This window comes from Saccoglossus kowalevskii, chromosome 22 (genome assembly GCF_978046115.1).
Source record: "Saccoglossus kowalevskii chromosome 22, keSacKowa6.1, whole genome shotgun sequence".
Classification (NCBI taxonomy): Eukaryota; Metazoa; Hemichordata; class Enteropneusta; family Harrimaniidae; genus Saccoglossus; species Saccoglossus kowalevskii.
In genome coordinates this window covers 31,342,839-31,356,416 of record NC_140662.1, presented here as the reverse complement: position 1 = coordinate 31,356,416, position 13,578 = coordinate 31,342,839, and the positions used below count along the sequence as shown (strand labels likewise).

The 13,578-nt window shown below is 37.4% G+C and overlaps 1 protein-coding gene and 1 long non-coding RNA gene across 2 annotated transcripts in view; one reads left to right on the top strand and one right to left on the bottom strand.

The window, feature by feature from the left end:
• Positions 1–1,400: 1,400 nt before the first annotated feature.
• The window catches only part of cv2 (crossveinless 2), a 35,776-nt gene continuing 23,598 nt past the window's right edge, over positions 1,401–13,578 (bottom strand). The window contains 13 exon segments of the mRNA NM_001164917.1: positions 1,401–2,028; positions 2,341–2,471; positions 2,912–3,257; positions 4,808–5,134; positions 5,464–5,515; positions 8,037–8,147; positions 8,813–8,947; positions 9,166–9,272; positions 9,812–9,911; positions 10,056–10,138; positions 10,359–10,449; positions 10,613–10,695; positions 11,043–11,142. Coding sequence (NP_001158389.1) covers positions 1,850–2,028; positions 2,341–2,471; positions 2,912–3,257; positions 4,808–5,134; positions 5,464–5,515; positions 8,037–8,147; positions 8,813–8,947; positions 9,166–9,272; positions 9,812–9,911; positions 10,056–10,138; positions 10,359–10,449; positions 10,613–10,695; positions 11,043–11,142 — 1,845 coding nt within the window. The 3' untranslated portion in view covers positions 1,401–1,849.
• On the top strand, positions 6,211–6,960 carry LOC146729499 (uncharacterized). Its single transcript, XR_014928195.1, has 2 exons — positions 6,211–6,306; positions 6,778–6,960. It is a non-coding gene; the product is annotated as an uncharacterized LOC146729499 (long non-coding RNA).

The window sequence follows — 13,578 nt, the reverse complement described above, 5'->3', positions numbered from 1 at the left end:
ATATATACAATGAAGGGCGGTACGTATATTATACATCACATGATAATATATACACTGAAGGGCGGTACGTATATTATACATCACATGACAATATATACACTGAAGGGCGGTACGTATATTATACATCACATGACAATATATACAATGAAGGACGATACGTATATTATACATTACATGACAATATATACAATGAAGGACGATACGTATATTATACATCACATGACAATATATACACTGATGGGCGATACGTATATTATACATCACATGACAATAAATACACTGATGGGCGATACGTATATTATACATCACATGAAAATAAATACAATGAATGGCGATACGTATAATATACATCGCACGACAATATATACACTGAATTGCGGTACGTATATTATACATTACATGACAATGTATACACTGAAGGGCGGTACGTATATTATACATCACATGACAATATATACACTGAAGGGCGGTACGTATATTATACATCACATGACAATATATACACTGAAGGGCGGTACGTATATTATACATCACATGACAATGTATACACTGAAGGGCGATACGTATATTATACATCGCACGACAATATATACACTGAAGGGCGGTACGTATATTATACATCACATGACAATATATACACTGAAGGGCGGTACGTATATTATACATTACATGACAATATATACACTGAATTGCGGTACGTATATTATACATCACATGACAATATATACACTGAAGGGCGGTACGTATATTATACATTACATGACAATATATACACTGAATTGCGGTACGTATATTATACATTACATGACAATATATACACTGAATTGCGGTACGTATATTATACATCACATGACAATAAATACACTGAAGGGCGGTACGTATATTATACATTACATGACAATATATACACTGAATTGCGGTACGTATATTATACATTACATGACAATATATACACTGAATTGCGGTACGTATATTATACATCACATGACAATATATACACTGAAGGGCGGTACGTATATTATACATTACATGACAATATATACACTGAATTGCGGTACGTATATTATACATTACATGACAATATATACACTGAATTGCGGTACGTATATTATACATCACATGACAATATATACACTGAAGGGCGGTACGTATATTATACATTACATGACAATATATACACTGAATTGCGGTACGTATATTATACATTACATGACAATATATACACTGAATTGCGGTACGTATATTATACATTACATGACAATATATACACTGAACGACAGTGCGGATATCACACAACGAACGGCAGAAAAACAAATTATCGTCATGAACATCTTTCGCCACGCCACGCCAAACGCTATACCGCACGTCACTTTAACCATGAATTAATCAGAAACGTTACATTTAAATAGAACACATTTAGTTTACTAAGTCGTGACTTCCATAAATCGACACCAGATAAGGACAGAAGACATGTACATCCGATAAATGCGTCCATGTCGCTACTTGATATATATAATTCACATTGACAACTTACATATATAATTTAAACAACTTCCATTTTCATGAAATGTGTAATAAAATGAGAAATGTTCGTTAAAATATCGTATAAACAAATAAAGTAACGTCAAAAACGTCAACGATAACGTCTAATAGGTGCAAGGTACCCGTTACAAGTCACACACAACAGCAACTGTCAACCGTTATAACATCAAAAGTGGGCGATACAGCGCCCTAATTGACCAAATTGTTTGTACCGCTACGATACGTTGGTGGCGTTAATAATTCACGTTAAATAAACGGTATATAAAATGTGTTGAATAAATTAAACATGAAGTCACGGGTATCCATCTCAAGTCGGACATTCCTCTGGTCTTATACATGTGTTGGCAGAAACAACATAACCTTCTGGGCAAGTGCATCCTGGACTGCATATTTCCCTGCATTCATTGAGTCGATTTCTGAATTGACACGTCTTCTGACAAGCAGGGGCACACTTGTCATATGCAGCACCACGAGGACACACGTCAACTGAAGAATACATTACACAAATATAAATTAATATAATTACAATGAGTGGTAGTATGGGGACGCGGTGTGCGTACATTTATTGTGTGCGGGTATTAGTTCAACATAAAGAATTAGATATACTGGTATATGACAGGTCAAAATAACTAACATGGTGATCATTCAATCATCAACATGTGCAACAGTTCAGGAATTTGGTTATCAAATTATCAAAGAAATTATGCCAAACCATGTGAACGTCTGTTTTAAGAATCGCACTTTAGTAATAGAAAATATGCATATAGTGTTTTATTTAAATCATTGCGTCAAACTTACTTTTACACACGTTTCGCCGTTTCCAATTGACATCTAATCCAATCCTGATGCACGCCCTGTGATAGGCAATGGTGGCTTCACATTGACACTGTCTATCGTCAGTGCACTCGCACATATCCGTTACACATGAACTAAAGCGAAATGACAGAATATACAGTTGCAAGAATAGAGGTATGAGCCCCCAAAGTTGTAAATATGCATTAATACCAGTAATAATCGGCCCAACCATGTAAACGAATCAGTTGATAACATGTTCAAATGTTAATTTTGGATGTTTGGAGACCGCCAGTATGCAATTTAGTTAATTAATATCCAGCCGATAATAAATAATTTTGTTAAATATTCGTCTATACAAACGACAAACATGTAGAACATTTCAATTCATTACAGTAATTTCTTGCAATGATGAAAACAAATTATGTGAATTCACTAATTAATATGCACAGGTAAAATCAATTACACGTTATTAAAATAGAACATGTGGTATATCGCTGTATGCAGGCGCCAAGTACAAATCTAATCAGGTTTGGTATTCATGTTATAGAAGCTGTGGACAGACAGACAGACTTACTTGTAATATTGCTCGACGTCAACTCTTTTTTTGCATTCATCAAAGACGCGGGAGTGTAAAATTCGACATTTTTTCTCTGCTTTCTTTTTTCTTTTCGAACCTTCTTCACAGTGTTCGTCTCTCCCTTTGATGCGTTTTCGTTCTGGACGATCACAGACACTGCGTCTCCCAATTCGCCAAGTCTCGGCAAATAACGGGGCATGATTTTTAACAACGCCACCACGAGTTGTGTAGTCATCCCACAAATTACCATTGTAGTTTCCACATAGGCCACAGACTTTATTTTTGTACGATATTGGTATTACTACTTCAAGGTAGCTATCTCCGTCCCATCTTATAACCATTCCTAAACAAAATAATGCAATCGTTAGAATTGCTCATGTATTTGCAAGTCTACACAAAGAAATAATTTCTGTGAAGAATTGGAGCGTGCACGTCAAAACATTCATTCAGCTAAGAAAGCTATACATGTCAAACATAATACATCCACCCATTTAAAATGGCTACATGCCAAACAAAGCATCACTCCAGCAAATAGATCAATGTCATAAACAAAATTTCCGACAATCTAGGAGGTCTATACAAATCAAAAACAACACATCCACCAAGCTAGGAGGGCAAAATGTCAAATACAGAAAATACCTCAGCTAGGAGGGCTACGTGTCAAACAACACATCCACCAAGCTAGGAGGGCTAAATGTCAAATACAGAAAATACCTCAGCTAGGAGGGCTACGTGTCAAACAACACATCCAACAAGCTAGGGGGGCTAAATGTCAAATACAGAAAATACATCAGCTAGGAAGGCTACGTGTCAAACAACACGTCCAACAAGCTAGGAGGGCTAAATGTCAAATACAGAAAATACCTCAGCTAGGAGGACTACGTGTCAAACAACACATCCACCAAGCTAGGGGGGCTAAATGTCAAATACAGAAAATACCTCAGCTAGGAGGACTACGTGTCAAACAACACATCCACCAAGCTAGGAGGACTAAATGTCAAATACAGAAAATGCCTCAGCTAGGAGGGCTACGTGTCAAACAACACATCCAACAAGCCAGGAGGGCTAAATGTGAAATACAGAAAATACCTCAGCTAGGAGGACTACGTGTCAAACAACACATCCAACAAGCTAGGGGGGCTAAATGTCAAATACAGAAAATACCTAAGCTAGGAGGGCTACGTGTCAAATAACACATCCACCAAGCGAGGGGGCTGAATGTCAAATACAGAAAATACCTCAGCTAGGAGGACTACGTGTCAAACAACACATCCACCAAGCTAGGGGGGCTAAATGTGAAATACAGAAAATACCTCAGCTAGGAGGCTACGTGTCAAACAACACATCCACCAAGCTAGGGGGCTAAATGTCAAATACAGAAAATACCTCAGCTAGGAGGACTACGTGTCAAACAACACATCCACCAAGCTAGGGGGGCTAAATGTCAAATACAGAAAATACCTCAGCTAGGAGGGCTACGTGTCAAACAACACATCCAACAAGCTATGTGGGATACACGTCAAAAGCAAAATGTCAGTCAAGATGGGAGGGCTTTACAGGTCAAAGACAACGTATCCTTCTCAGCTAGGAGGGCTACACGTCAAACACGACACTTACAGCAAGCTAAAGGGATACATGTCAAACACAACATGTTCTCCAAGCTAGGGGGGTTACATGTCAAAGACAACATGCCTACTAAGCTGGGAAGGTTACGTAGAAAACACAAGACATCCACCAGCTAGTAGGGCCACATGTCAAACACAGCACATCGAACAAACATTCAGACCAGGTCGAATAGTTATAAATTGAATTTGGAAATCTTACTCAGAATAAACTGCTACTTGCGTTAATAATCACACAATCAAAATATCAAGTATTCAATACCAATATTACCTAAACGTGTTGTCATTGTTACCATATTTTCTCTTATTTCTATATAAAACACAGATGATTCCTCGAATGGCAGTGAAATTGGATGTTGTTTGTATCTTACGTTCAACCCCTGGTGAAACGTGACGTCATAGTCACCAATGGTTATGTAAACAGACTTGGTCCATGAAAAGGAGGCAGTGTTGCGAGCACTGTTCTTCACTCGGACAATGAAACTGTTATCATGGCAATCTGAGGTAAGTACATATTTGCAAGTTCCTTGGAAGTTGTAGAGCCGTCCGTCGTACGTTTTGTAATGCGGATCCCCAAATACTGTACATACACCCATATCTAAGTAACGAGAATATCAATTATCTGGGAACATTCGTAACGCTTTGTTGGATTTCAGAACCGTGACTATTATTTGAAATATGTTTAGCGCGTCTCAATATTCGTTTGATTGTTTTTCGTCAGTCCCCTATTATTAATTATAAATTATGGTGAATACTCAAATATTCTCCACGAATCGCAAACATTCTGATAGCTTCAAAAATGCCAAATATCATTTCTAAAATCCAAGACAAATAAATGGATAATCTCACTGAGCACATGCAATAATATGCGATCATCTATTTAGCAGCGATACATGTGATAGTTCGTTATGTGCTACAGGTACTCACTTTCCACACATCGGTAACAGCATTCACCATCACCCTTCGTAAGTGTGTGGTCCTGAAAAAAGACAATACATGGTTAACATGTCGAAATGAAATTCGTGCCTCATTATTTCCAGTGCTTTAGTTTTGACAAATCTTCCAATAAATGTCAATGTGTGAATAAATTAGGGTTTATTATTGAGATAATATCTAACAGTATCTCTATTTCGAGCTAGTGTCGACAGTTGCATATGTCTACCGATTTGGAGATAGTATTCGTTTGAGGGAAAGTGTCTTGCTGTATGTAGGTAGGTAGGTAGGTAGGTAGGTAGGTAGGTCGGTTTGGGAGTTTAATTGTTTATATTCTGATGATCAACAGGATTAAGCTCTGCGACAACACAAGACAAGATGAGATACAACGAAAGGCAAAAACATAATAAAAATTATACTATAAAAATCTATGGTTGACAAAACATAAACTTAAACATAAACTGTATATACCAGTAGCAATGGAATCGGGTCAATCTGATTAAAATCTGATGTAGTGTACGGGCTTTAATTATTTTGCCTATAAACTTATTTTAATTTTATTTTGTATTACTTTTGTTATTAATGCCTTTTTATTTTATTATTATTTTACTTTGATTTTGTGATTTTTTTTTTAATTCCGCCCTACCTACGTCTGACCCGATGCCTATGTAACGAGATTTCAACGAGACCCACTATCGACGATTTTAGTCAACGAATCACAGACCTCCTTCTATAGCGCATATGATGACGTCACCGGGCAAAGTCAGGTGGCAAACACACTCAAATAAAATGGCGGATTATACCGACGTTAGCGACCGAGAATAACACGGCTTTTCGGTAAGTTTATCATTGTCAAATGCAACGAAAGTCATTTTTATGTTAATATTGTGGCTCGAGTTTAGATCGTTAATTTGCGTAGTTATTCTGGGAGTGACGATTTTGTTTCCACCGGTTCGACCGAACACCGGTGTCTTTTTCCAATCGCTTGCCCTGGAGACGGGCAATGCTTTGTTGACGATCGGGCCAAAATCGTCTACGGTATTGAAGCCGTAGCTGTAAATATTCATCAAAATGTATCAACATTTTGTACATTATACAATAACTCTTTATTAAAGTAATTGAACTGATTTGGACTGGAATAAAATATTTTTTATTTGGAACACATCGCAATTGATCAGGAAATATGTGTTTGCTCCAATTTTCTTCGTCGATTTTGTGGGCCGGTGACCGTTATACAATTTAAAATCAGTTAGCTGTTTACAGTGTTCTCATCATTACAATTTACTTATTTGTTTGCTTCCATTCTAGATAATTATGCTCAGTGTTTGATGTAAAATTGAAGCGATGACTGAATGAACGAACCTTGGCTGTCGAAGATGTATTTGCAAGTGTACACATTTAAATTGTTGGAAGTGAAAAATATATTCAATGTAATGACATAAATTGTAAAATGCTGTGGAATTTCTTTTGTAAATAAAAATATACTAGCAATTTTCTATTATTGGTTTATTCAAGTGGGCAAAATATACTGTACAGAAAGATTGCCCGTAGAGTATCGCTACACTGAAAAGTAAGCAACCGACAGCCTGTATAAAAGGGGGTGTGTGATTGGCTGTTACTTACGCGAGATTTGAACGGGACTTACATAGGCGTCGGATCAGATGTAGGTAGGGCGGAATTAAAAAAAATACAAAATCAAAGTAAAATAATAAAATAAAAAGGCATTAACAAAAGTAATAAATAATAAAATTAAAATAAGTTTATAGCCAAAATAATTAAAGCCCGTACACTACATCAGATTTTAATCAGATTGGCATCGAGTGTAACTGATGCGCGGCACGTCATACTTATAACTACTACGTTCACGTTACGGGATCTCGGCATGTGTCGAAATTTGTAATTCTTCATGTTTGGAGAGGGATTAGCAGTTGCGTTCACGTTAGTCCGTACCCACACCGGAACCCACTCGGCTCGTGTCGAAATCACGCCCTCATTCGTCGATCTGTTGTTTGACCCAAACAGAGAAAACGATACGAAATTGATGATAATAATAATTGCTATTTTGAAATTATATCGATTTGTTGTTATGGTATTTATTACTTGACATCGTGCACATGAACGGGAAAGAAGATTCGAAAAACAATTATTTGTTCGCGTCGATGTGGAATTGCAAGAAAATACCGGTTGCAGCAGCACATAAATATGCGTTCCTGACGAACGTTTGCATTCATTTCATTCATTACGACAGCATCCGACCATATATAGCTTCACTTCCCGCCATCGTCATGTCATGTCATACTACTCTGTAGTATGAATAAGTATATGTTCTCTTAAATTCACCGCCGAGGGTGTGATTTCGGTTCGCGACGAGCGTTCAGGCAGCAACTCTCGGCACGTGGCGAGTTTCGGCCCCAAGCATCCATCGGGACCGAGTTTTTGCGGCACGTGCCGCCTCGGTCCCGACCGTTCATACACAAGTTTTGGCACGTGCCGACTCGGTCCCGAGTATCGGCACTTGCCGAGATCTCTAACGTGAACGCCAGTGTTATATTGGTTTATTAACTTACATACGGACAGTCAACTATGTTATCACATTGTATGTGGTCACATGTTATCTTTCCTCTTTTACACGTACATTGTACACAAGAGTCGTCTTCTTTAAACCACGTTTCACTCTCCTATAATGACAATCAATAAGATCAGTGTACATGTATGTTGTGTCCAAGTTTACACTGACTATTTCACACCAAGTCAATCATATTTGTCTCGACTCGGTATCCATTTCATAGACGAGTAAACATGTTGTTGTCGTAGTTCAATAAACATGTCAATAATTCCTTAGTTTTTACAATAAATCATCACCACGTGAACATAATGCCAAGGAAATACACGACTTGTTTCACGTATATCATATCAGAAAGTCCACCTTATACGTAAAAGAAGCGTGACTGAGATTTGGAAATTTATTAATAATTGTAACACTATATCTGAAATTTGTTGCCATTTCACATCTAACGCCAAACTATATATTATAGAACCATATACATTTCGGCTACGCCTACATCTATATGCGCAAACTTACTATCAATGGTTGTAAAGTTGAATATAGCGCCCTTAACGGCAAAACGAGTGACTGCAAACGTCATATTTGCGCATGCAATGGCACCAGTTTGTACATGTATTGTCCAGATCTAACACACCCATCACCATCAGCTAGTTATGTCACTATAAGACGTCATTATTATGTAAACATTGTCATTCTTACAACACGTATAATCTTTCAGGCAACACTTCTTCCCGCTTTCAATATAACTATTAGTATATTACGTCATTCTATACCAACCATGTAAATATTGCTATTTTCACTACAAGTATAATCCAGACATTCCGGGCAACACTTCCCTGCTTCCAATATAATGTCCTTTTCTTCACAGCCTAATATTGGACAGTTTTCACGTCGGCAAATTACCGTTGCATCCTGGAAAAAAATAAAACCTGTGATTGGTATTGCAAACGAGTAACTGCAATGGACGGTACTCTGACCTCTGACATGTGCAGTGATTTTAATGATATTTCTCGTATACAGTGGGGTGAGGAATGACTTCGTCTTTACAAGTGTATTCCCACACGGGATTCCAGACATTTGACGTGTCACGTGACCACTCACTCAGATGCACCCATTACAATACAACTTACCAAACAAATGCATTTAGTACATTGATCTTCTTCAAATGATTCGCCGTCATAGTAGATTGAATTACGGAACAAACAACGATTTGCTAAATCAAAAACACGACGACGAACTGGAAGGAAACGAGATGGTGTAAGTCGGGAATTGAAAGATCCGCGAAACAAATCTACTACACAGGGAAAATTATCAAAAGAATACATTATAAAACATTACGCACACATTTAATAGACGAAAGCGGCGACATCATCTTAAAAATAATCTAGCTGCAGGCCGAGTCAACGAATAATAGCATTCTTTCCATGGTGCTGAATTATGGGTACATTTATTTTACATACAACGATGGCTGATAAGAGGGCGCACTCGTAAAACAGTGAAAAAACAAAACGTCCCACTCTACCGTCCCTGCCTGTACTCGCAATGTAAATGTTGTCAGAATATCCACATGTCATTCTGGCTCACGACCTACTTCCTTAGTTAAGATCATTATAACCCCCCTTTTTTCTTGGGGGTACAGCGTTTCTAACCTCAGAGCACGTAAATGTATAGTTGTGTAACGAGTAGTGAACTGAGGTGTAACTCGATCGCTACCGAGTATAGATGAATGGCATAGTGAAGTTTGGGAAAATGAACAGCGTTGTGACGTCATCTTACCTGTGCACTCTGGACAGCACGTACCCTGTTGAGTTGCTTGTTGTTCCAGAGGACACGAGAGAACAGGACATGATTGTTTCTCACAATATACGTTCTTGTTCTACAAAGGAAAATATCACATTATTGTGAGAATATATTGGTATGTATTTTCCCACATGAACAATGGTCGGGGAACACATCGGTTATGGGTCATTTATTTATAAGTGTGCTAATTTAACTTAACGACCGGTACACGTGTACTCACCTCACATGAGCATTGCACACAAACGTCATTGTACACGCTGAAAGTGTCGCCATTGTTATAACTTTTTCCTTCAAACGAACAACCTATGAAAAGTCATAATAAAAGACAACAATAAACAATTCTGATCCTACCAAACTGAACTGAATTCTACTATTGTATTTTTATATGTATGTATGTATAAACATTTCATTCAACAGAAATTGTGTCCCCCGGGAAACTTATATTTTTGTGACGTCATTTATTGTCAATATTACGTGACGGCATATTGCTGTAACGTGCTGTATTTGTTCAACGTGACAGTACCTTGGCATACCGGACAACACTGATTTGTGATAGCAATCGGCTTGGTACACGGCACAAAACACTGTATTTTTGATGACGTCACAGCGCCTTCCTGTGAAAGTAAAACATTACTGAACACAAATGCTGCGAATAGACACAGACTTGAACAGAAACATTATGAATAAACACAAACTTGATGTGAATACAAGATTGCATTTTCCCATCATGAAAGACATATCGGTGATAAAAGCAACCCGTAATAGGAAAACACATACCTGACAACGGAATATTTCACATACATCATCATTCGACGTCCATGTTTCTCCGCTTTCATATCGTTCACCATTTAAAAAACAACCTAAGAAATGTTGCTGACATTAAAACTAGTAGTCTAATAATGGTTTATGTTTGCTATTTGCCAACATGCATACAAGAAATTGCTACTTAAACATATACTACTAGTCTTCTAATTCAATTTTATCTAAAAAATATATATTTCAAAAATTCTCAATACCGAATCTGAGGTAGCATGAATGTGCTTTTATTAGCTAGTGGACAGTGGGCATTCAGTATGGGCTCTGGTAGCAATGCAATCAACATGTCGTTGTGGACGGTCTGACAAAAATAAAAGATATCTGTACAATTATTGCATCATTGTTGGCCAGCAACTCCCACAAATCTGACTTCTCCGGTTAATTCACGTACCTTTACACCTTTCACAGCAATCTAAACCCAAACTTGTTATAACAAGAGCACAATCGTCCATTGATCTACATTTTTCTTTTCCACATTCAACTTTCTTATTCTATAAATATAATAGTATAGTAACCAGAAACAGACCATACATACATTAAATATCATGTACATCATATTGTTATGTGTGACATATACCAAACTGACATATGAAATATAAAAGAAATATAAAAGGTATCGGAAAATGATCGAATCTGTTGACACAAAGAGTTTCAGCTTGATTTTGGGGGCGACGTCCCCATCCCAAAACATTTTTTCAGGTGGGCGACCGCCCCCCCCCCGCCACTGCTTTAATTATTATTAAGAATATGAGGTTATTACGAGGATACATCATACAAGACAGTACGCAGTCGCATCGACCTCTGCTGCGCGTCGGTCGACACTCCCGCTGTACTGTCTTCGTGCATGGAACAGAATCAGCGAACTTATTTGTGTGGAGTCCGGTCAAACCCTGGTGGCAGGCATGTTTGCACTAAATTAGCAAAATTAGCTTTCCAGAATTTGAAAAACTTAATGAAGAATGTAAGTTCATATATTTATTAGGTGCTTTAGACACTCATTCTATTATACCTTTTGCCAAATATGTATATTCTATTTTGAAATTAGTTGATAGTTATAGTTCTGTTTAGTGACCATACTGCTATATGAACAAATTATCATTTGTATTATTAGAGGACGCTTACGCGCATAATCGTTCTATATTTTGAATTTGCATCTCCTTATATGGTAGGATGAAAATATTCGAATATTTCTGGTTGTTTCAGATATCAGGCAAAAAATGCATGTGTGGTATTAAGCCACGTATATGCGAGACTTTATTTCAAATGCTTCTAGCCGTGGTTTCCCGTCTTTTTAAGTTGTGATAAGTCCTAAGCTTCGTCTGTCAGTGTACATGGTAGCTTCGGTACACTGACAGACAGAGTATACGACCTATCCGGACCTAAATCCACGGCTATCCCAGTCTCAACTTCTTCGCGCACACAATTGTTGTTCCACGTATTGTATTGGGCGACGGATTACAAAACGACCCTAGTTAGAATTGGCTTCAAAATTAGCTATTATGTCACAAATACATCCAGCAAACCGTAAATATAGGAATGACTCCATCAATTACTATATTTCTTAATCGAAATAGAGTAAACTAACGGTAATCGGCATTCGTGCACGGCGATCGGTTATGTTATGATCCAGAAGGCTCTATGTTCTTTAATACACGCTCACAAACTACGATCTCTGCCTTAATAGTTTGTAGACTTCAGAAGCTTCGGAATAGATACATAAGATAATAAGAATATGTCACGAGTGACCCTGCAATATCAGATTTATTAAACTTGTGTAGTAATTTTCATTTGGTCCTCGCCAAATGCACTCTCTCTCTATATATATATATTTATATATACCAGCATCGACAACGTGTTTACGCATTGGAGGCAGCAGTGGATGACGTCACAGGAATGAACCACTGCATTATAAATTGGTGTGTGGGTCAGCCCTGCAGCTTACAAGATTCATGTCCCAGTAATGGATACTACGTATGTGTGTTTAATGGAATACCTCCAAGATAAACACGCTACAGACCTATAGTTGTATGTACTACTGTGGAATGTCAGTTGATACAAGATGACACGATATAAACGATATGTACCTAACACTACAAATTTAAGATAACACAAGAAAACTTTTAAGATAACGATGACACAGACCACTTAAATAGATTACATTTTGTGCCGAGGCAGAGCAGATTAAATTCAAATAAGCCCTGAATCACCACAAGTAAAGTCATTAACAGTGAGACAGACTCATGCGCCACGGTAATGGGCGCACTTAAACATTTATAATGAATATCAGAATAACATGTGTTTTACAAAAATCAATTCGTAGGTTTACAAATACCGTTCATATGTAATGGGAATAATATGTATATAGTTGGATACTATGTTACAGAAATGTGGCACTGTCGCCTTGTTCTATGAGAATCACTCCCAGTAAGCAGATTTCATTTTATCGCTTTGTTTACTGAGTGAATATTATGCACCGATATACGTAAACAAGTCGCATTCTTTTACTTAGCACCAATTTTTTCAACTAATTAACAAACAGTCTAACATAAATAGTTTACTTTCAGTCAGTTGTTTTGTCTATATACGTTTTTCGCTAATTCAAGGTGTAGCTAATGCAGCAGGACCTATCTTACCATATAATGGCATTCTTTACGTTTCCACAAAAATTCTAAAAAAAAAACTAATTCAAGCAGCGAGCAGATTTGCTAATAGTAGCATCCGGGGGGGGGGGGGTAAATACATAGAACTTGCCTATTGGGGACGTGCCCCTGAAATGGGTCTCGTTTTTTGGATTTTAGGTATAAGTATCTGTCTTATTTTTGGTCAAAATAGGTACAAATATCAATAATATTTTTCCGATTTGGTACTGTTGTTTCTCATTTAACAACTTAAATAACCTAAACATTGCATTGTGTTAATAATATGCC